Raw genomic sequence first — 24376 nt, forward strand, 5'->3', positions numbered from 1 at the left:
CTAGATACTAAACCATGGGGAGCAGAAAATAACAGTCAAAAGACCTGCATAACAAAGTAATGAAAGTTTACAAAGATGGAAAAGGATATAAAAAGATATCCAAAGCCCTGAATATGCCAGTCAGTACTGTTCAATCATTTAATAAGAAGTGGAAAATTTGGGGATCTCTTGATACCAAGCCAAGGTCAGGTAGATCAAGAAAGTTTTCAGCCACAACTGCCACAGGAACTGTTCGGGATACAAAGAAAAACGCACAGGTAACCTCAGGAAAAATTCAGGCCGCTCTGGAAAAAGATGGTGTGGTTGTTTTTAAGGAGCGCAATACGATGATACTTGAACAAAAAAGAGCTGCATTGTCAAGTTGCCAGAAAGAAGCCTTTACTGCACAAGTTCCACAAAAAAGCCTGGTTACAATATGCCCAACAACACCTTGACATGCCTCATTGGGCTTTTTTGTGGCATTGGGGCAGTAAAGTATTACTGTGATATTGTGCAAAATCAGCTAAATATAGTGCAAATCCACAAAAAAGAAGTGCAACACATATATCACAATAATGTGCAAAACGGAAAAATAAAGTGCAAAATGCTAGTAAATATTTTTTAAAGTGCATCCGTGCATGCGTGTATTACGCAAATAATATATTTATGTGATCAAATGAACTTCTTGATAAGTCCCACAATAATGAATAGTCTTTCATATAAGGTTCAAATTGACCATGCAAAAAATAGGTGCAGTTCACTTCAGGCAGTGTCAGTCCACCGATGCTCAGTGTTCAAATGTGCTCCGGAGTGCATTTGAACACTGAGCATAGGTGGACTGACACTGCCTGAAGTGAACTGCACCTATTTTTTGCATGGTCAATTTGAACCTTATATGAAAGACTATTCATTATTGTGGGACTTATCAAGAAGTTCTTTTGATCACATAAATATATTAGCGTCATACACACATGCACGGATGCACTTTTAAAAACATTTACTATCATTTTGCACTTTATTTTGCTGTTTTGCACATTATTGTGATATATGTGTTGCACTTTTTTGTGGATTTGCACTAGATTTAGCGGATTTTGCACAATATGACGGTAATACGTTTGCACATTCATGATTTATTGCACTTTATGTGAATTTATTTATGTCTTTTAATTGTGCAGAGATCACTCTTTTATGCTGCCAGCTTCCTGGTAAATCTTTCTAATAGTGGCATTTTTAGGTAGGAACTTTTGGGTTGTGCACACTAGTATTCTTTATTATTGGGGCAGTAAAGGCTTCCTTCTGGCAGCTCAACCATGCAGCTTTTTTTTTGTTCAAGTATCGTTTAATTGTGATCCTTAAAATCAACCGCACTGTCTTTTTGGAGAGCAGCCTGTATTTCTCCTGAGGTTACCTGTGGGTTTTTCTTTGTATACTGGGCAATTCTTTCTTGGTCTACCTGACCTTGGCTTGGTATCAAAAGAGCCCCTAATTTTCCACTTCAATACCGAGCACTCTCCCCCCCCCCCGCACCCATCATTTTGTTCCCACATATAGAGCTTTCTTTTGGTGGAATTTGATCACACCTGCGGTTTTTATTTTTTTCTAAACAATTAAAAAATACTGAAAATTTTGAAAAAAAATAAATAAATTTTTTTTTCTTAATTTCTGTTATAAAATTTTGTAAGTTTGCTCCTGCACTGATGAGTCTGCACTGACGGGCACCGATGAGGTGGCACTGATGTGCAGCACTGATGGGCACTCATAGGTGGCACTGGTGGGCACTGATAGGCATTGCTGATGGGCATTGATTGGCAGCTGCCTGGGCACTGATTGACATATCCCTGGTGGTCCAGGGTGGCATACCTGGTGGGCATCAGCAGGGGGTGCTGTACTGATAAACAATTGGCACAGACCCCCCCCCCTTCAGGAGAGCCTGAAATCGGCTGTCCTCTACTCACATCTGTCAGACGCGAGTGAGGAAAAGCCGATAACCAGCTCTTCCTGTTTACACTGTGATCAGCTGTGATTGTCAGAGCCTATTTACCGAGATCGGTTTTCCAGTGTATCAGACTAACACACCACCGATGGATGTGCATTTGCGGCTTATCCTGCTGGATGTCGTATGACGCCCAGTCAGGATAACTGAACCACCGCCCTGGCCATCATTTTGCTATAGGCCGGGTGGGAAGTCTTTAATGAGTTATTAAACAGTACTGTTTGGCCTATTCAAGGCTTTGGGTATCTTTATATCCTTTTCCATCTTTATAATGTTCCATTACTTTGTTATGCAGGTCTTTTGACTGTTCATTTCTACCTCCTCATGGCTCAGTGTCTAGCCTGCTTAGGGCATCCAAGTCAGAGCTAACAAACTCATTGACTATTTATACACAGACACTAATTGTGATTTAAAAAGCCACAAAGACGAGCTCAATAAAACAAATACTCTTGCACACAAGTGTGTTGATCGGTTGATCTAAAGTTCAGGGTGGTTAATGTCTCAGGCCTTGCTGCCCTCCAGGATAGGTGTATCCCAGCAGTCAGAAAGAAAATAGAAAAAAGAGGGCGCAACAGCCTTGTGCATTAGCCTTTGATATGTTTATTAAAAGAAAGAATAAAAATTACTCAAAAGCATATAAAAGGAACCGTTCATACGTCCTCTCTTCCGTCATCTGGAGACTATCACTAGACGGATTGCCACATGTTAAAGGCTTTTATATGCTTGTGAGTAGTTTTTATTCTTTCTTTTAATAAACATGTCAAAGGATAACGCACAAGGCCAGTGCGCCCTCTTTTTCTATTTTCTTTCAAACTTTTGAGCTCAACTGTATTTAGGGATGATGGAGGCCACTGTGATCATTGGGTCTTTCCATGCTGCAGAAATTTGTCTATACCCTTCTCCAGACCTGTGCCTCAATACAATCCTGTCTTGAAAAGGCTACAGACAATTCCTTGGACCTCATGGCTTGCTTTATGCCCTCACATGCACTGTTAACTGTGGAACCCTGTATAGACAGGTGTGTGCCTTTCCAAGTCATGTCCAATCAACTGAATTTACAACAGGTGGATTCCAATCAAGTTGTAGAAACATTTCAAGAATGATCAGTGGAAACAGAATGCACCTAAGCTAAATTTTGCGTGTCATGGTAAAGACTTTGATACTTATGTACATGTAAATTTTCAAAGATTTCAAACAAACTTCTTTCATGTTGTCATTATGGGGTATTGTTTGTAGAATTTTGAGGAAAATAATGAATTTAATCCATTTTGGAATAAGGCTGTAACATAACAAAAGGTGAAAAAATTGAAGCGCTGTAAATACTTTCTGGATGCACTGTAGGTAAAAGTGTTACATTTTATTTACTCAGGTCATCATTTTAAAATGGAACTAATCCCTCCTATCCTTTTTTGGGCAAGAAGGCTGCCATCTTCGCCTCCCATCTGCAACTGCCATGCCTTGTGATCAGTTATAACACCATCCATTTAATGGTTTGACCGTTTGGTTGAAAGCATAAACATATGTGACCGCACTCCTGGCATGCTATGAATGTAAATGCACTTTCACACTGAGCAGCGCCAGGCGTCGGCGGTGAAACACCGCCAACACCGGCGCTTTATGACGTTTTTGCGGCACTTTTCACCTGCTAGCAGGGCGCTTTTAACCCCTGCTGATGGCCGAAAAAAGGTTCAAAGCGCCCCTGCCCATTGATTTCAGTGGGCAAGGGCGCTTTAGGAGCGATGCTGCTTGCAGGACTTTGAGCATCCTGCCAGCGCACTGTTTCAGTGTGAAAGCCCTCTGGCTTTCACATTGAAGTGAAAGGAGAGGTGCTTTACAGGTACTATTTTTAGCGGCATAGCAACTGTAAAGTGCCTCAGTGTGAAAGGGGGTCTAAGGCTGGATTCACACCTATGCAGTTTTAGTGCTTTTTGCATTTTGCAGATTTGCACTACAGTCCATTTAACATGGTTTCCTATGGAACACGTTCTGTAGTGCAAATCTGCAAAATGCAAAAAGCACAAAAAATGCATAGGTGTGAATACAGTCAGTTTTTTTGTTTTTTTAAACCGTTAAATCGATGAGTTTAGATTAGCTTTAAAACCGTACTCTGCTATTCAGTTAGACCAGAGTTTATTTTTTTTAATTAGCAAATATATAAATGTGTGTGTATGTGTAATATATATAATATTATAAACACACACACACAAACAGGCTTGCTGCAGCAAAGTGTAGTAATCCATATTCACTAACTGTCAACTATCTATACTGATTTATCTAATCAGGTGAAAATGGAATTGTTATCTATTGCTCCAGGTTACTGCACAATATTACTCTTTGTATTATTACTACAATAATTGTCTCTCACTCTTCCAGAAAGACCATATGCCGGCACTTTTGGGAATGGCCACTGCTTACATGATCTTAAAGCAAACCCCAAGAGCAAGAAACCAACTAAAACGCATTGCCAAAATGAACTGGAACCCAGCAGAGGCAGAGGAGTTTGAGAAGAGTTTACTGTTACTAGCAGACATTTACATTCAGTCAGGCAAATACGATATGGCGGGCGAGTTGCTAAAACGCTGTCTGCGACATAATAAGGTTTGTAACCAACAAAGAGGGAATTGTGTTGCTGAACCTCATACTAAGTTGATAAGGCATGCAGTTTTAGTCTCGACAAAGACACAGTGTGGTCAACACTTGCTATAGTTGCACTTTATGTAATGTCGTCTGATGGCATTTCTGCCCTGATTGCTTAGATTGGATGTAAGGTGACCCTGTCAAACAATAAAACGGACACAAGCTATTCTGATTAATTTCACTCTGTGTTGATGAACCGTCCGAAACTCGCTATGTGGAAGGCCTTTTGGCCCCTTTTTGTCCAAAATCCTTTGATTGAAAAGTCAAAGGAGCCTTCTGGAAAATATGCAGCTGAACACAAACTGCATTCACTCAGATGAAGGCAGCTGTCAGAATATAATAGGCACAGCAGGGGATTCTTCCATCCTAACTGTATAGCGTGGATAAAGAAATTAGTAATATTTTTTAGCTCAGCCTGCACAGAAACTGCATCCAGTGTGATGCAGCCTCTGTTCAGGTATTCGACAGCCGCTGGTGCTGGTTGTCTGAATACAATAGGCACAGAGGGGGATTATCCTTCCTCGCTGTATAGCGTTGAGGGAGGGATCTGTTCAGTGGCAGCCCGTCCATAAGGGGTACAGAGGTGCCGCCATACTAATCTCTATGTGCCCGGTCCCTAATCTCCATGCGGGGCGCCAGACGCATAGAGTTCTAAGGAGTTACATTTTTTGCAAAGCACAAGATTAGAGCCGGACGCACTGCGCCCTGAGCCCACCCACTTGTGACAATAGCGGTCCAACATTCGCTATTGTCTTCCTGCTTCTCCTCTCAGCCAATCGGGACAGGAAGCAGGTCCTGAGACCAGATGGCTGGGAGGAGAAGCGACCGAATTGGCCAGGAGGAGAAGCAAGGGATGCCGCTCGGGACCTGGATGGGGTAAGTGCAGGGGTGGGTGAGCGGGGCTGGCGCTTGGTTTGTTTGCTGCTCCCCTCAAAAAATGGAGCTTCAGCCACCACTGGACATGTTCAAATTTTTTTTGTTCAGCCTGCACTGTATGGCCAAATTAAAGTGAAACTAAACCAAAAAAATTGTTCACCTCCACCTTCCGGCAATGCAGTGATTACACCCCTCGCTGGCTACAGTCATCTTCTTCCCTGGCTACTTCTGGGTGCCGGGTTTTTGGCCTCTTGATTGACCAGTGGTGGTAGAATGATGTCATCTCTCATATATTTTAAATGTGAAATTAGCTGCTTAATGTCGAATATATAACCTGTTTACAGTAAAGTGAGAACAAGCTTTTATAAAGACTTATTAGGCACTAATGGGATTCTACATTATTCAGTCTCTCAAGCCCTCCTGTAAATCTTTATCTTGTTAAAAATGTAACACTCACCAAGGATTGTTTAAATGCATTTGAGGGAACCGTAGAACTCCTTGCCGTGTCTATAATTGTAATAAAAATGAAGCTTTCTTATAACTGGCTCCAGCTAGAGGATAGCGATTACCTTGGTGCTTTATCAGAAAAATACCTTTTATCAGAAGGGAAGAATTCTCTCAGGACTTATAATGTTCACTTTCCAGAAGCAATTAAACTGGCAATACAAAACTCCTCATTCACTGCTTTCTCATTCAACATCTATTTAAAATCCAAAAGGCTCATTTTTATCCATTCACTTTATGCAGTGATCCATATTATTAACTAATCCTTTTTTGGGTATTTTATTTTTTGCGCTATAAATTAAAAAAGACCGAAAATGTTGAATAAAAAGCGCATTTTTCTTTGTTTCTGTGCTAAAATTTTGCTAATTTTTTTTTTTTTTCATAAATTTTGGCCACAATTTATACTGCTACATATCTTTGGTAAAAATAACCCAAATTAGTGGATATTATTTGGTCTTTGTGAAAGTTAGAGAGTCTACAAGCTGTGGTGCGAATCATACAAAATTGATCACATCTGATGTACTGATGTACTCATTTCTTGTGACCCGAACAAGCCAGGAAAGTACAAATACCCCCCAAGTGACCCCTTTTTTGAAAGTAAACATTCCAAGGTATTTAGTAAGAGGCACGGTGAGGTTTTTGGTGTTGTAATTTTTTTCCCGCAATTCTTTGCAAAATGAAGATTTTTATTTTTATTTATTTTTTCACAAAATTGTCATTGTAATGGGTTATTTCTCTCACATGGCATGTGTATACCACAAATAATGCCCCAAAATAAGTTCTGCTACTCCTCCTGAGTATTACGATACCACATGTGTGGGACTTTTCCACAGCCTGACCACATAGAGGTGCCCAACATGCAGGGAGCACCGTCACGTGTTATAGGAGCATAAATTACACATCTAACTTGTTGACTACCTATTACACTTTTGAAGGCCCTGGAGCACCAGGACAATGACACTGACGTGGCACTGATGACAGATGGCACTGATGACACGTGGCACTGACAGATACCAGTAATACGTGACACTGATGACAGATGGCACTAATACGTGGCACTGACAATGACACTGATGACAGATGGCACTGATACGTGGCATTGGTGACACTGATGGCACTGATAAGTGGCACTGATGACACATGGCACTAATATGTGGCACTGATGACACGTGACAGTGATATGGCACTGATCACAGATGGCATTATACGTGGCACTGAGCACAGATGGCACTGGGGACAGGTGGCACTGACAGGTGGCACTGGGGCAAATGGAGCTGGGGACAGATGGCACTGACAGGTGGCAGTGGGGACAGATGGCAATGACAGGTGGCACACTGAGGACAGATGGCACTGGCACACTGGGGACAGATGGCATACTGGGGACATTACTTACGGCTGCTGCAGCCGTTCATCTCTCCCTCCTCACACGCTGTCTGTGTGAGGAGGGAGAGCGGCGCTGACAGATGATCTCATATGTTTACATATGAGATCATCTCTCATTGGGCACACCGATCGCGCTGTAAACGGCCGCTGTGATTGGCCGTTTACAGCGATCTGTGACTGGCTGTGTCCGGGGGACGCGGCCAGCACAGAACTTCCCTGATGCACGCTTGCAGGAGCGCGCATTGCGGAAGTAAACAGGAGGACGTCTAGGGACGGCCTCCCGGCAATTGGCGTCCGCTCTGCAGCCATCTTTCGGCTATAGAGCAGACGCCAAGTGGTTAAAATAGCCACTTGACCCTGCCAAATATTTACCCCCTCTTTTGGAGTGTGATGGTCGCAATCTCTCCCCAGCCTGGACCGGCTGTGTGATGTCAGCCATCAGCGAGCTTCAGCCCATTGTCTGCTGAAAATGGGTCACAGGAGTACAGAACAAACTTCACTCCTGTGATCCACAGAAGTACAGTCAGACAAGCTTTGGCTGTAGTTCTCCTTTAACTCTAAGTTACCTTTAATACTGAACCTCACACAAACATCTAAATACATGGCCTATATACCAAGGAGCTGTTTTGCCTGCCAAAGGCCTAAGTTTTACACAGTGCAGCAAAAGGATGACACCCCTTTCCCTGTTAGTTATAAATACAGTGGTGTCTCCTGCCTCCCCCTAGTAAAATTGCAATTGGAGACAGATAAGATCATCTCTGCGCTCGCTCTTATTTCTCTTGCGATCAGCTTATTCTTTTTTCAGCACATCTGCATGCAGCTCACAAATTTAGGTACTTAAACTAATTTTATTTTAAAAATAGTATGATACATTAATAAATACAGCATTGCCTTAAAGCAGTATTAAACCCAAAAGCAAACATTTATAAATTGTATTATATTGCAGCTTACTAATTCTTAGATGTGATGGCTGCATTTGTTTTCTTTTTTAGGCTTGCTTTCTTCTATTTTCATCTGGTGATCCTGCCAGAACAAGCTCTCCTGTAACTGTATTAGTGTTGAGACACTGACATGCCGCGTACACACACTCGGAATTCTCGTTGGGAAAAAGCTCTGATGGTTTTCCCGTCGGAATTCCGCTCAAACTGTCTTGCCTACACACCAAATTCTGACTGCCAAGAACGCGGTGATGTACAACACGACGGGACTAGAAAAAGGAAGTTCAATTCCTAGTAGCCAATAGCTTCCTTCTCGTAGTTGAATCTGAGCATGCGTGAGTTTTTGCGTGTTGAAATTTCCATTGGGAAAATTGAGAACATGCTATCAAATTTTTGCTGGCAGGAATTTGGCCAACTAAATTCCGATGGGGCATACACACAGTCGCATTTTCCGATGAAAAACTCTCATAGGTCTTTTGCTGGCTGAAATTCCGATGTGTGTACACGGCAACAGAGAGAAAAACTGTTGCTGTAACTGCTTGTGAGCTGGAGTTTGGTTTCAGTTTGGTAGTGTATCTAAATCTGCTAGTCCATCTAACACCCCCTCCCCCCCAGACTGACAATGTCATTGTCCAAAGGTTTCCCCTGTGCTCCTTCATCCAGACAGGAGGTGTGTTACTGGCCAGATCACCAGGTAAAAAAAACAAAAAACGAATGCAGCCACCACATCAAAGGAATGATAAGCTGTAATAAAATTATATTTTTGGTTTTGGGTTTAATACCGCTTTAAATTGTCTTATATTTCTACTTGGAGTTTTACTTTAAGAGGAACAGTTTTAGAGGAAAGGGGGACAGACTGATTTAGTGAAGATCCAAAAGAGAGAATTGAGATCTATGTTTTTTGCACTTGTAACAGATGCGCTGTTCAAAAACAAAGTAACGCTTAATTTAAAGCCATCAAATATTATTTTAATTCTTCCCATTATAACCAATCTGATATTTCAGACTAACACGTGCACAGCCCCTATGAATAATGTGTCATTTGATATCCAATTTATGTTATTCATTCCTGTTCCAGTCATGCTGCAAGGCTTACGAATACACGGGTTATATCATGGAGAAAGAACAAGCGTATAAAGACGCAGCCAGCAACTATGAAATGGCTTGGAAGTACGGCAACCAGACGAATCCCACTGTGGGTAAGAGCAGAAAATATACCTCACACACTATTAGGACAGCCTGTCATTATTTTCTGTGGGAGAGTCACACAACAGATTGGTTCCAATAGTATTCGGGGAAGGTGCACTCCTAGGCCAAGGCCACCAACAGACAGGTTGTTCCATAGTCACAGCAAATGACATAATTCAGTTTAGGCCGATACGTATTCTTCTACATATTTAAAAAAAAATTAGATTATTGATTGGTTTGCGCAAAAGTTAGTGTTTACAAAATAGGGGATAGTTTTATAGCATTTTTATTAACATATTTCTTTTACTAGTAATGGCGGAGATCAGCGATTTTTATTGTGCCTGCAACATTATGGCGGACACATCGGACAGCAATCAGTGCTATTTAAATGCACTGATTCCTGTGTAAATGACACTGGCAGTGAAGGAGTTAACCACTAGGGGGCGAGGAGGGGTTATGTGTGACGTTATGTGTTTTTTTTTTTTATTGTTGGGGGTGTGGCCTGGCATGTGAAGTCACTGATGGTCTTTCCCTATAACAGGGAACAGACGATCGGTGACGGCCACAGTAGGAATTACGGGGAGAGGTTTGTTTACACAGACCTCTCCTCATTCTTCAGCTTTGTGACCCGATCGCGGGACACCAGCGGCAATCGGGTCCCGGGGCCTTTTAAAAACGTCCAGATGCTAGGAGGAAGAGGTGGGCATTTGGGTCATGTGATTGGCTGTCACAGCAGTCACATGATCGGAAAGCTCCCGATCGCAAATATACAGCGGGAACTTTTCCGTCCTTACCGGTGACAGGGCGCTGCTCTCAGCACAGTTGGCGGAAACAGATTAAACATGCTAGTACTTTGCAAGATGCAAGACAGTGGGTTTGTTTAACAATGTAGGAAGAAAGATCTCCAAATGCTGTAAGGTGTATCTAATGCCAAGACCTTTTTGTTATATATTAGGGAAGGTTAGCGACCCTGTTAGATTTTATTGCCTTGTTCCACGAGTGAGGGAAAATCCAAACTTTTCCGTTGTCATCAAAACAGGAGGGCAAATCTTCCAATGAAAAAATGTAGTGACAAATCTCTAAGAGGAGATTCCCCTCACTTTGGAGACATTTCCTCCAACTTCCTGTCCTTTACAAGCAACATAACATTTCTGTAATGAGACACAGATGGGAAAAACCCAGCTGGTTATAACCTTACTTGCTCTATCCAGAAAAAAAAAAAAAAGGTTTTAGATACTTTAAATAAATTAGCTTTGGATACTTCAATATAATTTTTTAATTCAATATTTTTTTATTTTTTTTAATTTGCAGGATATAAACTTGCTTTTAACTACCTTAAGGCAAAGAGATATGTTGATGCAATTGACGTGTGCCACAAGGTAAGAGCTTATTCCTGAATGCAGTAATAATGCACCTACTGTATGTATTGTACAGAAATCCTGAGATTATACATGTTGTTTCAATCACTAAGGCCCCATACACACTATTAGATTTTCTGCAGATTTTTGTCTTCCGATTTACCAAAACCATATAATATGAGGTCAGACCTTAAGAGTTTCAATTTGTATGCAATCAGGCTGACCTTGCACTACATGGTTTTGGTAAATCTAAAGACAAAAATCTGCAGAAAATCTAATGGTGTGTATGGGGAGGCTACATTCATACTAGTCTGCATGCTAAAAAGCAGCTAGTGCAGTCAGTGTTGGCCCTTGCAGAGATCAGTGCAATGCCTGTTTCTGCGTTTAAAAAAAAAAAAACTTTACTGTTTAATGTTGTGCCACCAACCACAAATGTACACAAGGGCCCCATAAGGGCTATTTTCGAGGCTTCTACAGATAGGGGTAGGGCAGGAAAAAAATTGGGGATTTTTTCCTGGTGCTAATCTATCCCCTAATTGCACAAAGCAAACTATTCTGAACTATAGCTGCCTACAGAGTCAGATGCACAAACCTGCTCCAAGGTAACAACTAGAAAGGTGAGATTTTTTTTTAAAGTATGCGGTGTGAATGAATGGAAACATACAGTTTTGGGGGGGGGGGTCAAATTTGAAAATGTGCCATCCATTTTAATTGCTTCCGGACCAGCCGCCGCAGTTTTACTGCGCCAGACTGGCTCCCCTGTGCAAAATCACGTTATTGTACGTGATCTCACGGGGCGCATGTGTGCCCGCTGCACAGCGGGGGTGCCGATGCTCATGGCCAATGGTCATGATAACTGAAGTAGAGTTACCACCTCATCCCTTTAAACCCGAACACATATGAATTACACAGGTTCTGAGGCTAATTTCATGCAGATAAGGCACCACCAAGTGAGTTTAATTATCACCTTAATCAGCCACAGAAACTGTGTAATTAATATGTGTTCGGTTTTAAAGGGATGAGGTGGCAACCCTAGACTGAAGGCCACGAGCGATCGCGACCAGGAGACACAGAACAGGGACAAATGTGTGTAAATACACACTTTCCTTTCCTTTCCTGTTCTGACAGGAGGGACAGATCGTGTGTTCCTATTAGCTAGGAACCTCGATCTGTCACTTCCTACAGTAGTTAGTTCCTCCCCCTTTAGAATCACCGTTCAGGGAACATAGTTAACCCCTTTACCACCCCCTAGTGTTAACCCCTTCACTGACAGTAACATGTTTACAGTAATCAATACATTTTTAATCGTACTGATCTCTGTATTAATACCAATGGTTCCAAAAAGTGTCAAAATTGTCCGATGTATCCGCCATAATGTTGCAGTCACGATAAAATTTGCAGATCGCCACCATTACTAGTAAAATAATAATAAAACTGCTACAAATCTATCCCCTAATTTGTAGACGCTATAACTTTTGCGCAAACCAATTAATATATGCTTATTGCGATTTTTTTTTTTTTTGACCAAAAATATGTAGAATACATATCAGCCTAAACTGAGGAAAAAAATTGTTTTTTTTTATATATTTTTGTGGGACATTTATTATAGCAAAAAGTAAAAAATAATCAGTTTTTTTTCTTCAAAATTGTTTCTTTTTTTGTTTATAGCGCAAGAGGTGATCAAATACCACCAAAATAAAGCTCTATTTGTAGGAAAAAAGGACATCAATTTTGTTTGGGTACAATGTCGCCCGACCGCGCAATTGTCAGTTAAAGAGACGCAGTGCCGAATAGCAAAAAGTGCTCTGGTCAGGAAGGGGGTAAATTCTTCCAGGACTGAAGTGGTTAAGGAGTTCAGCAGAACAATTGCATCTCTGAGTGCTCAAGGCTGCTCTGGGGCTTGTGGAAATTGTGCATATTTCTGCGCCTGCCTGCAGAGGGAGCACTTGCTGCATTTGTTCCCTGATGTGTATGTATTATTCTTATTCACGATTTATATCGCGCCAACAGTTTACGCATCGCTTAATGTAGAGAGGGGACAGCACAATTCAATACAAAAGGGAGGGTGTGGTACAAAAGGTAATAGCTGCGGAGAATGATTTGATGGTATATACAATACAACCGAGGTTCTACCTGATATCTGCTTCATCTTAAAAAAGTTACTTTCTAAATCCATTCTTTCTTCAACAGGTCTTAGAACTTCACCCGAATTACCCAAAGATAAGAAAAGATATTCTTGACAAATCCAGAGCTGCCTTAAGGACTTAAACACAATGTCAAAGATAATTGTAGCAGCAGAATACAGTGCCCAGGCAGCAGGAATTGTGTGTACCGGGCACAGCACCATGGCCAGCTAAAGCAGGAGCAAGTGACCACCGCCTTGTTTACTCAAGAGCACCAGGCTAATAGAAAAGGATGTTGTTTTGAAAGGAGTAGTAGTTGAAGTCACTGTAAAGCCAGTTAAAAGTTGAATTTACTTGCCTTGAATAGTGGATGCAGCCAATATAGTGTCTGGAAACTGAAAGATTTTGTGGCTGCACCATAAGCTACATCATTCAAGCTCAGCTCACACAGAGCAAATCACTGAAATCCCTATTACACTGAGAAAGCAGAGCTGCTTTTTTCCTTACGGCAGGAAAATATTCCACACCTCATTCCTATTTCAATTATTCCCCATGATCCTAAAAGTTAGAAGCACAGGGACCCCTTCAGTATAAATGATTGTTTAACCACTCGCCGGCCATGCTATAGCCAAAAGACAGCTACAGTGCAGTTCTGGGAGGGCATCAATAGACTTCCTCCTAGAACCCCGCCTCCTGCGGCATGGATTGGGCACGCTCTGCTGTTATGGATCAGGGTAAAGGGTCAATCCCAGTGGCCCTTAGTCATGTGATCAGCTGTGTCCAAACACAGCTGATAACATGTAAACAGACATGCCTGTTATTGGCAGTCCTTTTCTCCCATGCTATGTTTGTGGGAGGAAAGGAGAGCGGTTAACCGGCAGGCCTGTCAGCACATCATTTACACTGATAGGCTGCACTGATGATCAGGCAACTAATTATCAGTGCTGCTTCATCTGTGCACATTAGAAAAATTACTTTTCTTTATCCGCTTGCTGACCGCACACAGATATATGTCAGCAGAATGGCACAGGCACGTACATGGGCGTACAGGTACATCCCTTTAAATTTTCTGGGGCCTGTGAACTCGATGTTCGCCGGCGGCCCGCGATTGCAGTGAGGAGAGATAGAACGGGGAGATGCCTATGATAAGACGCTTATTGCAATTTTTTTACCAAAAATATGTAGAATACATATTGGCCTAAACTGAGGAAAACATTTATTTTTAATATATATATTTTTGGGGGATATTTATTATAGCAAAAAGTAAAAAATATAGCCTTTTTTCAAAATTGACGCTCTCTTTTTTTTTTTTTTTTTTTATAGCGCAAAAAAAATAAAACTGCAGATGTGTTTAAATACCGCCAAAAGAAAGCTCTATTTGTGGGAAAAAAAATGTCAATTTTGTTTGAGTACAATGTCGCATGACCGCACAATTGTCAGCTAAAGCGACGCAGTGCCGATTCGCAAAAAATGCTCTGGTCAGGAAGGGGGTAAAATCTTCCAGGGCTGAATTGGTTGTCGTACATCACGAGACACAGAGCAACCATAATAGTGACTATATGGGTTATATGCCACCTACTGGTGGATGGACACTGGCAGATAGTCAGACAGACAGTCCACCCACATTAAAGTCAAGAATCAAGACAATGTCTTTCCTTCTTTTCTGATCCTCAGTTGGCAGGAGTTGGATCACTGCATACCTGGAGGTAGTTCTGGCAGTCAGAATTACTTGATTTGTCGGTACAGGTCAGGAATTCTGGCTAATGCTGCCAGTAGAGCCCCGGGATGGGAAGGAGGTATCCAAGTTAACTATTTTTCATTGGATTTGCAAGTCTATCATTCAGGCCTATGGCTTGAAAGGGTAAGGTCCATCAAACTGGAGCGGTTTTGTGTGCGCAGGCAGCTGTCAAAGTGAGCCAGCGGTAGGAGGTGGAGTGATGCACATTTTACTGCATCACACGGCTCCATTTTTTTTTTTTTTTTTATGTAAACCTTATGTGAAGCGCACAAAGTGGCACATCATTCATGTCACGGTAGAGCGGTGCAGTGTCATGAGCTGTTGTACAGTGACATGCAGTGCCTTCCTGTGCTCTAAGATACAACCAGCATGTCTGCATTTTACCGCTGCTCCAGGCTGCATCGCATTGTGCACTGGCCACATAGATAACAGCTGTGTGACTGGCGTTCTTCCAGTGCAGAAAAATGCCAATCACCGTACTATGTGTGAACCAGCACAGAGCTTCTTTACACCGTGTCCGTTTACTGCACAACAACACACATGCATGATGTGAATGAACAGGACACACAGAAAACTATTGTTTCCTATGGGTCCTGCTCATACTATACATGTGTGGAGGTGTGCAGCAAAATGCAGCTCAATGGACATGTGAACAAGCCCTTTAGTATTACAACACTGGATGGTGATCATGGGAAACCCCTTCAGTATAATGGAAGGACTGCTTACTGCCACTGCTGGGAGAATGAGGATATACAAATTTCTTACATACGGAAACAGGAAAATGTGTGGAAATAACACGGCTTTGTGGTTTTTATTATAGGGTCTTGTATGTTTTTTATTTCAGGAAATAATAAAAAATATATATCTCTATAGTTCTTGGTCAGTGGTCTCATCTGTCCTATTACAAAAATAAAAATATTTAAAGTGATACTAAAGTTTCATTTTTTTTTTTATTTAAAAATAACAAACATGTTATACTTGCTCTGTGTAATTTTGCACAGAGCAGTCCAGATCCTCCTCTTGGGTCCCCCGCCTGCTCACCAATCAGACACAGAGTTGCAGCTCGGTCCTGCCCCACTTTCTCCTCATTGGCTCACTGACTTTGATTGACAACAGTGGGAGCCAATGGTGCCACACTGCTGTCTCAGCCAAGGAGCAACTGAGACTCTCCTGCAACATTGCTGCATCAAGATGGGCTCAGGTATTAAGGGGCTGCTGCACACAGAAGTGAATTTTTGGAAAATCTGGTCCCCAACCAGAAATATCAACAAAGAGAGAAAGCCAAGGGACTATTACGGTGCACATATACGGATAATCAAGACATTGAGAAAACAGTTCTATAAAAATAACAGGTCAATTTATTTGAACATAAAATCATTACAAATAATCAGGGGCTGGTATAGAAGGTGAAGTATTTCAACTAGTTTCGCTTTTTCAGCTTCCTCAGGAAATACCAACATCTAAAATACATATATAGATAAAGATCACAATTAAATATACGACAACATAGTAAGGTACAATCGAAAAGGAGGGGGAACATTTGTTTGAAATTATATTCAAGGTCTTACCATCGCGCCCAGGTCCCCAAGCTAGTTCAGGTGACCGAGGGAAGTTTGTTTTTATCTTAATGCATTCTTAAAAAAAAAAAAAAAAAAACGTCTGACTTTACAACCGCTTTAAGCCTGCTTGGTTTATATGCGATGGAAAGCAGTGATAGATTCCTCCATCTGCACTGCTAGCAAGGTGAGGTTTACCCTACGTTCACACCTATGCATTTTATAGTGCGGTTTGCAGAAACACACTACAGTCCATTTAACATGGTTTCCTATGATACTAGTTCACATCTATGAATTTTGCGGCTGGTGCGTTTTTGGAAAGGGTGAGGGACTTTTTTTTTCCCATGATTGGCGGCTAATAGACTTCAATGGACCGCACCAGAAACGCAAGTGGTGCATTTTTTATGTATTTTACCACTGTATATAGCTGGTTGCTAAGCATGGGGCCGGGAAGCCGGCCGCCACGTCCTTAGCAATCAATGAGCGTGCCCGCCCCCCCCCCCCCCAGTATGGTTTACTCCAAAGTTACCCCCAAAATCCATACCAGACACTTTTCCGAACATGCTGGCAGGTCGGGAAAGGGAGGGGACGAACAAGTGCGCGCCCCCCCGAACCATACCAGACCGCATGCCCTCAACATGTGGGGAGGACTTTTTTCTTTTAAGCGAGGAAGAAGAGGGCGACATGAGGAGGAAGGAACCCCGCTGACGCGGCGGGGGTTCCTGCTTCCTGGCCCCCTCCTTAGCAACCGTTTTACAGTGTATAAGAAGTAAAAGAAAAAACGCAAAATGCATGAAAACTGCATAACAAAATACGCAAAATAAACTAAAAACGTGCCTGAAAAATGCATCAAGCGCAGCTGCATAGATGTGAACCTAGACTTATAGAACACGTAAAGTGATTGTAAACCTCAGACATGAAATATGAATAAAGCATATCCGTCTATAGTGTGTACTTGTCTTAGTTAATCAACATCATCAACTAACATTGATTATTTTTAATCTTCATGCTGCTAGTCTTAGTAAATACATAGAAAAGTCTATTACATTTACTTGTTTTAAAAGTTATTTTTATTTATTTCTTCAGTTACTTCCTGGTTTCTTGTCTAGGTAAATTCTGTCATATATCCCAGGAGTCTGCATGAGGGGAGGAAATGAGGAGGGTTTTTCTCAACGAAGCACACTCTCTCGTGCATGCATGCTTGAGCTAAGGGCAGATGGAATCCAGGAAGTAAATGTTACGTGAATCATTTGCCCTTACTCAAGATGGCATCAGCCATAAATGCTAGGGCGCGGGGCTGTTTTTCAAAGTGATTTCTCAACGAAATAAAGCATGGAAACATGGATGGGGGAGTTTGTTTTGTATATTAAACATAAATTCAACAGTGTTTTCAGTTTGTTGTGCTCATATGCAGTGAAGATCCACTGTAAGAGCATTAAATGTCTTTCTGTCTGCTGCTTTGTTCCTGTGCTATTAGCATGAGTTGCTTCTGACAAGTTTTCCTGACACTAAGAGAAAAATGGCGACGGGGGGGGGGGGGGGGGTGTGTGTCTGTCTCTCCCTCCCTCATCAGCTTTCAAAACCTCCTTTTTAGCTTTCTGCCCCCTTTTTCTGAACTCTGACAAGCTTTATAAGTTCAGCACTTTGTACCTGTTTCTGCAGTCTTCTCTGTGTATCACCTGAGGCCAGTCACTTTACTGGATGTACATCCACTTTAACGTTGGTGGTCATGGTAGCGCTCCCACACATTGCTAGTCAGCAGGACATGGTCCCTCTTACATTGATTATTAGTGAGAGAAGTACCCCTAACATTGGTGATCATGGTAGCGCTCCCTCTATACAGCGCTCCCAAACATGCTGCTTGCAGGACTTTTTCTAGCGCACCACCCCAGTGTGAATGCACTGTGGCTTTCAGATTCAGGCGGCATGTGAGGCAGTTTTCAGGCTCTGTTCCCAGTCGATGCCTTATATGGGGTAAAAAGCGTGGGGTGGAACACCAAAGCCCTGTACATGCGATCAAATTTTCCAACAGGAAATGTTGGATATCAGGCTGTTGGTGGAAAATCCGACCATGTGTATGCTCCATCAGACAATTGTTGTCGGACTTTCCGCCAACAAATGTTGGCTAGCATGTTCTCAAATTTTCCGCCAACAAATTTGTGTTGTCTGACTTTCCGATCGTGTGTACAAAGGTACAAACACGCATGCTTGGAATCAAGGCCGAGTCGGAAGCACTTGGTCTTGTAAAACTAGCGTTCCTAATGGAGATATCACACATGTCTTGTACGTCCCTACGTTTGTAATTGTTCAACAACATTTGTGTGACCATGTGTATGGCGCCAACACCCTTCAAACAAAAGTCCATGGTTTTGTTGTCTGAAAGTCAGATTGTGTGTATGGGGCATAAGTCTTTGACATCACCACATATCAGGCAGCCGGCGGTTGTCCCCATGTTGATGAGGACAAGGGCCTCTTCCCGACAACCCTTGCCTTGCCCGATGGTTGTCTGGGTCTGCGGGTAGGTACTTATAGGAATCTGGAAGCCCCCTTTAACAAGGGGGCCCCCAGATCCCAGCCCCCACCCTAGCTGAATGAGTATGGGGTTACGTCATACCCCTACCCATTCATGTTAAAAAAAAAAAAAAGTAAAAAATAAACACACTACACAGGTTTTTTAAAGTATTTTATTAAGGCAGCTCCGGCTCTTCTTCCGATGTTGACTTAACACGATCTCCCAGTATAATGCCTTATATTGCAATGGGACGGGGCCATTTTGTAATTTGGAGACCACACCCCTTGTGACGTCTCTGCCCCACCATGCCCCAGGTGGTGACATCACAAGGGGCGTGGCCTCCAAATTACATAAATCGGTGGCCCCCGCTCCATTTCAATATAAGTCATTGCACACGACACGACATTGCAGGCCCAGCATTACACAGAGAGATCTCGTGTTGAGTCAACATCGGACGAACAACAGAGGGAGAAGACCCAGCAGAAGAGAGAGAGGACAACGCAGAGAGGAGAAGAACCGGAGTGGAAGAAGATTCCAGATTCCGATAAGTCCTCGCCTGCCTAACCTAACAACCACTGGGCAAGGGTTATCAGGAAGAGGTCCTCATCAAAAGTGCTTTGGGGCGGGGGACGCAGGGCATCTGGCCTGGTATGGCATGCACCCCCCCCCCCCCTTCGGCCTGCATGCTCGGATAAGGGTCTGGGATGGATGGCGGGGGGGGGCGCAACCTCACACACAATTTTGGCAGGATTCCCCTTCAAGATTCACAGCAACTTTTATTCAAATCAATGGGTTTCCACAGGGAACTATTGATTTTGAATAGAGACAGAGAAACGCAGTGTATACAGTGTTTAACACCTTTACTGACGTTATTACAGCTCTAGTTCTGGAGCCTCAGAAAGCGCTGGTCCTGGGGTTGTTTTTTTCTTTTCTTTGGAGCTTACAAACACTTATGACACTTACAGCTCCTAAACACCTTGGTGGGCATGAGGCCATATGCCAACATGGATAGGCGGTTTTAAACTGTGAAAACACTCCTAAAAGCGGCTGTAAAAACAGCCGTGGACATGAAGTCTAAGTGTTGCGATGTATTCAATAAATTTTATTGGCATACTACACCATGAAGCCCATTTCTTTCTGCCAATGAGATCACTTAGGACAAGCTAAGAAAACATGTTATAACACTCTGAGCTTTCTATGTAATGGGATATCTCACTGCACCAGATAAGGCCCTTATCTCTGCCCACAGGCGTGTGCTTTAAAGCGGTAGTAAACCCGCAAATTTTATTTTATTTTTTAAACCTGCAAAGCAAAAGGCATAATGAGCTAGTATGCACCCCATACTAGCTCATTATGAAATACTTACCTTAGAACGAGGCCCCGACATCTGGCCCGATCCACGCCGAGGGAGCTGACATGCTCCCTCGGCGTTTCTTCCGGGTATCGCGGCTCCGGCGCTGTGAGTGGCCGGAGCTGCGTCGTATTTCATTCCGGCCGGCCACTGCCGGATTTTCAGGCCAAGAATCCCCTTGTGCGCATGCGCCGCCGTACAGGTTTAGGAGATATTTTTTTTACCTACAGGTAAACCTTATTATAGGCTTTCCTGTAGGTAAAAGTTAAAAATTTGAGTATACAACCACTTTAAGCATGTTTGTTCTCTATTACATGAGATCCAACGGATTTGGTAAGGGGCGCTGATATCATTTTCTTGATACAAGAGCACTGCATGATTACACAGTTTCAACTTTGCACATTTTAGTATTCATATTTATGTCACTTCATTATATTTTTAGATCCAAGATCGGCTTTGTTGGCATCTCTCTACCCCAGCAGCCCTACTCCTAGTTATCACTTGAACCCTATACCAGAGCTCCAATAGACCCGATCATATTTGCCTATTGAATAATGTGTGTCTTACAGCCCTTTTTCCACACACAACAGAGCCATTCACTTGTAGCCGTAGACACATGTCCCCAGTCCATCCATGACCTGAGCAAGTCTCTACACAGGAATCCATTTCAAGACACCCGCTTTAGGTTATGTGCTTCTTGTTAACTTTACAATCCCCGATGAAAGAAGAAGCTCCTGAAACATTAGCTACTTGTCACTATTGCTGCGATCAATAAGAAATAACTGGACTTTTCAACCATGCCTCCAGATTCTGGAAATTGCACCACCCAGCGCGCATTTCAGGGGTTCTCTAAACCAGAGCTACAGTGATTTGCCTAGACTGGAGGTAATGGTAGGTTAGGACGCAAAGCTTTTGATTTATTTATTTATTTTAATTTTTTTTAGTACAGCTGCAATGTTTGCTGGATAGTAGTGGACTTATTTTGCTTGGTAGAGGGAGCGGTGTGTATAATACAAAAAATCTGATATGTAAATTCACATAACTGCATAGCTCCCAGCTGTCCGATTTGGAACAATGTGCCCCTTTCCTCCTCATTTGTCTCTCAATTTGGTCTGAACTATATAGTTCTATATAAAATGCACCATTTATCTTTCAAAAAGTGTTTCCCAGTGCTAAACCTTTCATCCAATTTCTAAAATGCAGCATTTGTAAGTGTCAAAAAGCCAATATAAATGAATCGTGGTGGTGTGTGTATAAAAAATAAAAAAAATAAAAACCCCCCTCGGTTCGACTAATACATTTATTTTTTTGTATTTTATTTCATTCTCCTTTAGATCCACTCTATAGCTGAATGACGGTTACAGCACGGATCTGCTTTGCCAGGAGTGCGTCTATCGACGTCCTCCACTTTGATTCAGGTGATCACAGCGTGCGCCTGCAATGAGACTTGGGTGATCACAGATCAGATTAAGGGGTTGATCCCGGCCCCTTACCACCTGTCAGCCAATGACAGCTGATCACGTGATGTAAACAGAAGATCGGTAAATAGCATGAGAAAAAAAAAAAGGACGGATTCTTGAAGGGACATCGGTCCTTAAGAGGAAGACGCGAAGCCACCTCACATGTGCCCACCAGTGTCAATCAATGCCCATGAGTGCCCCCATCAATGCAGCCTCAGTGTACATCAATAAAGGAGAAAAATTATCTGTTTGCAAAATTAATATAAAAAATATATATATATATATATATTTTTTATAAAAAAAAAAAAAAATACAAAACACCCCAGGTGATCAAATACGACCACAAAGAAAGCTATTTGTGTATAGGGGGGGGGGGGGTGAATGATAAAAATAAATTAATTTGGGTAGTGTTGTATGACCGCGCAATTCAAAGAGTGACAGCGCTAAAAGCTGAAAATTTGTCTGGGCAGGAGAAGGGTTTAGGTGCCCAGTAAGCAAGTGGTTAAAAGAGGCCTGGCAGGGGGCGAGTCCTATGCCTACATACTTTTGCTAGTTGTAAGGAATGTAACCATCAAGAAATGTATAAATTCCATGCATATATCTAGTCAAATATGAAAAACGCACACACAAAAAAAGTGGGTACACCCCTCTGGTTTTTGTAAATATTTTATTATAACTTTTTATGTGACAACACTGAAGAAATGACACTTTGCTACAATGTGAAGTAGTGAGTGTACAGCTTGTATAACCGTGTAAATGCACTGGACCCCAGTATAGTGAAACAAAGCAACACACCTGGAATGCATCCGGAAACGCATCAAAAACGGCATGCAGAAATGCATCTGGAACGGATCTGGTGTGCGTTTTTGTGGGGGTGAACCAGCCCTAAACTAGTAGTAAACCGCAGCATTGGGGAGGCGGGAATGCCCTGAAAGGCAATTTCATAATGTGCTAGTATGCCATGCATACTAGCACATTATGAAATACTTACCTTAGAACGAAGCCCTCCATCGGTGCGCAGACACCACTGAGGGTTCCATCTTCAACCGGCCTTCCTTCCGGGTTAGCGGGCTGCAGCAGCTTGAATGGTCGAGCCACGGGTATGCTGTTTCTTTGGAGCGCATGCAACAATTACATCACCGGCTGATGCACGCTAAATAAAAAAAACAAACACAGAATAAAAAAATAATGCACAAAGACAGGAATACCACACGTGTATTTAAAGTGGAGTTCCACCAAAATGAATCTAAAAAGGCATCTGTTAAGATGATCTTAATGCAATGCTGCAATCATTATTCTTACTAACAGGTAAGCCTATATTAACCACTTCAGCCGGAGGATTTTACCCCCTTCCTTACCAGAGCACTTTTTGCGATTTGGCACTTTGTCGCTTTAACTGACAATTGCGCAGTCGTGCGATGCTGTACCCAAACAAAAATTGACGTCTTTTTTCCCCCACAAATAGAGCTTTATTTTGGTGGCATTTGATCACCTCTGCAGTTTTTATTTTTTGCGCTATAAAACAAACAAAAAAAAAACCCCACACAACAAATAATTTACTGTTTGCTATAATATCCCATTTAAAAAAAAAAAAAAAAAAAAAACTAATTTTTTCCTCAGTTTATGCCGATACGTATTCTTGTACATTTTTTTTTCTCCAAAAAATAAGTCGCAATTAGCGATTATTGATTGGTTTGTGCAAAAGTTATAGCATCTACAAAATAGGGGATAGATTTATGGCTTTTTTTTTTACCAGTAATGGCAGCAATTCGCAAATTTTTCTCATGACTGCGACATTATGGCGGACACTTCTCTCCTACATGTAAAAATCATATTTTTTGCTAGAAAGTTACTCAGAACCCCCAAACATTATAAAAATTTATTTATTTTTTTAACAGAGACCCTAGGGAATAAAAAGGTGGTCGTTCTTTATGGAGGGATCTGGTGTCTAGAAGACCCCAAATCCTTCCTTTGGCTGTTCTTGAATACCGTCTTAAGAGAAAAACTATGCAACTTTATTTTGCACGGTATTTGAGCAGCAATTTTCCAAATGCATTTTTAAGTCTGGTATGGATTTTGGGGGGGAGGGGGGGTTGGGGCATGCTGTTTAAAATGTTGTCTTTTATTTTTTTTTAACTATTTTTCAATTGCTGGCACTCTTTATAGTCATCTGTCAGTGGGGAAGCCTTGATCTTGCATGGTATTTGCGCAGCAATAGAATCCCGGTCACAAGGGATGTTTACATTCCTTCTGACAGCAATAAAAGTGATCAGAATTTTTTTTCTCTTTTTTTTATTGGAAAAAAAAGAAGAAAGAAAAATATTTAAAGTGCCCCCATACCTCCATGCCGTAGCGAATGCATACGCAAGTCACAATTGCAAATATAAACGGTGTTCAAACCACACATGTGAGGTATCACTGCGATCATTAGAGTGACAGCAATAATTTTAGCTCTTTAACTCTAAACTGGTAACCTTCAGAAATCATTAAACCATCTTCATTGGGAGTTTTTTGTACCGTAGTTTGTCCCCATTCCACGAGCGTGCGTAATTTTAAAGCATGACATGTTAGACATCTATTTACTCTGTGAAAGATGTTGTTTTCACATTATATAAAAAAAAAATTGCTACTTTTTTTTTTTTAATTCATGAAAGTATCCCCCCCCCAAAAAAAAAATATATATATATTTAGTTTGAAAGAACGCTGTGCAAATACAGTGCGACAAAATATTGCCATTTTATTCTCTGGGGTCTCTGCTAATTTTAAATTATATATAAAAT

At 41.8% G+C, this 24376-nt stretch overlaps 1 protein-coding gene across 1 annotated transcript in view; it reads left to right on the forward strand.

Annotated features, from left to right (window-relative positions):
- The window catches only part of TTC21B (tetratricopeptide repeat domain 21B), a 119280-nt gene extending 103635 nt beyond the window's left edge, over positions 1-15645 (forward strand). Inside the window, exons 26-29 of the mRNA XM_077447923.1 lie at positions 4346-4570; positions 9389-9509; positions 10810-10877; positions 13047-15645. Coding sequence (XP_077304049.1) covers positions 4346-4570; positions 9389-9509; positions 10810-10877; positions 13047-13124 — 492 coding nt within the window. The 3' untranslated portion in view covers positions 13125-15645. The remainder of the gene's footprint in view (positions 1-4345; positions 4571-9388; positions 9510-10809; positions 10878-13046) is intronic.
- The last annotated feature ends 8731 nt before the right edge of the window (positions 15646-24376 follow it).

This window comes from Lithobates pipiens, unplaced genomic scaffold (genome assembly GCF_037356315.1).
Source record: "Lithobates pipiens isolate NorthernLeopardFrog02 unplaced genomic scaffold, aLitPip1_a1.2 Scaffold_22, whole genome shotgun sequence".
Lineage (NCBI taxonomy): Eukaryota > Metazoa > Chordata > Amphibia > Anura > Ranidae > Lithobates > Lithobates pipiens.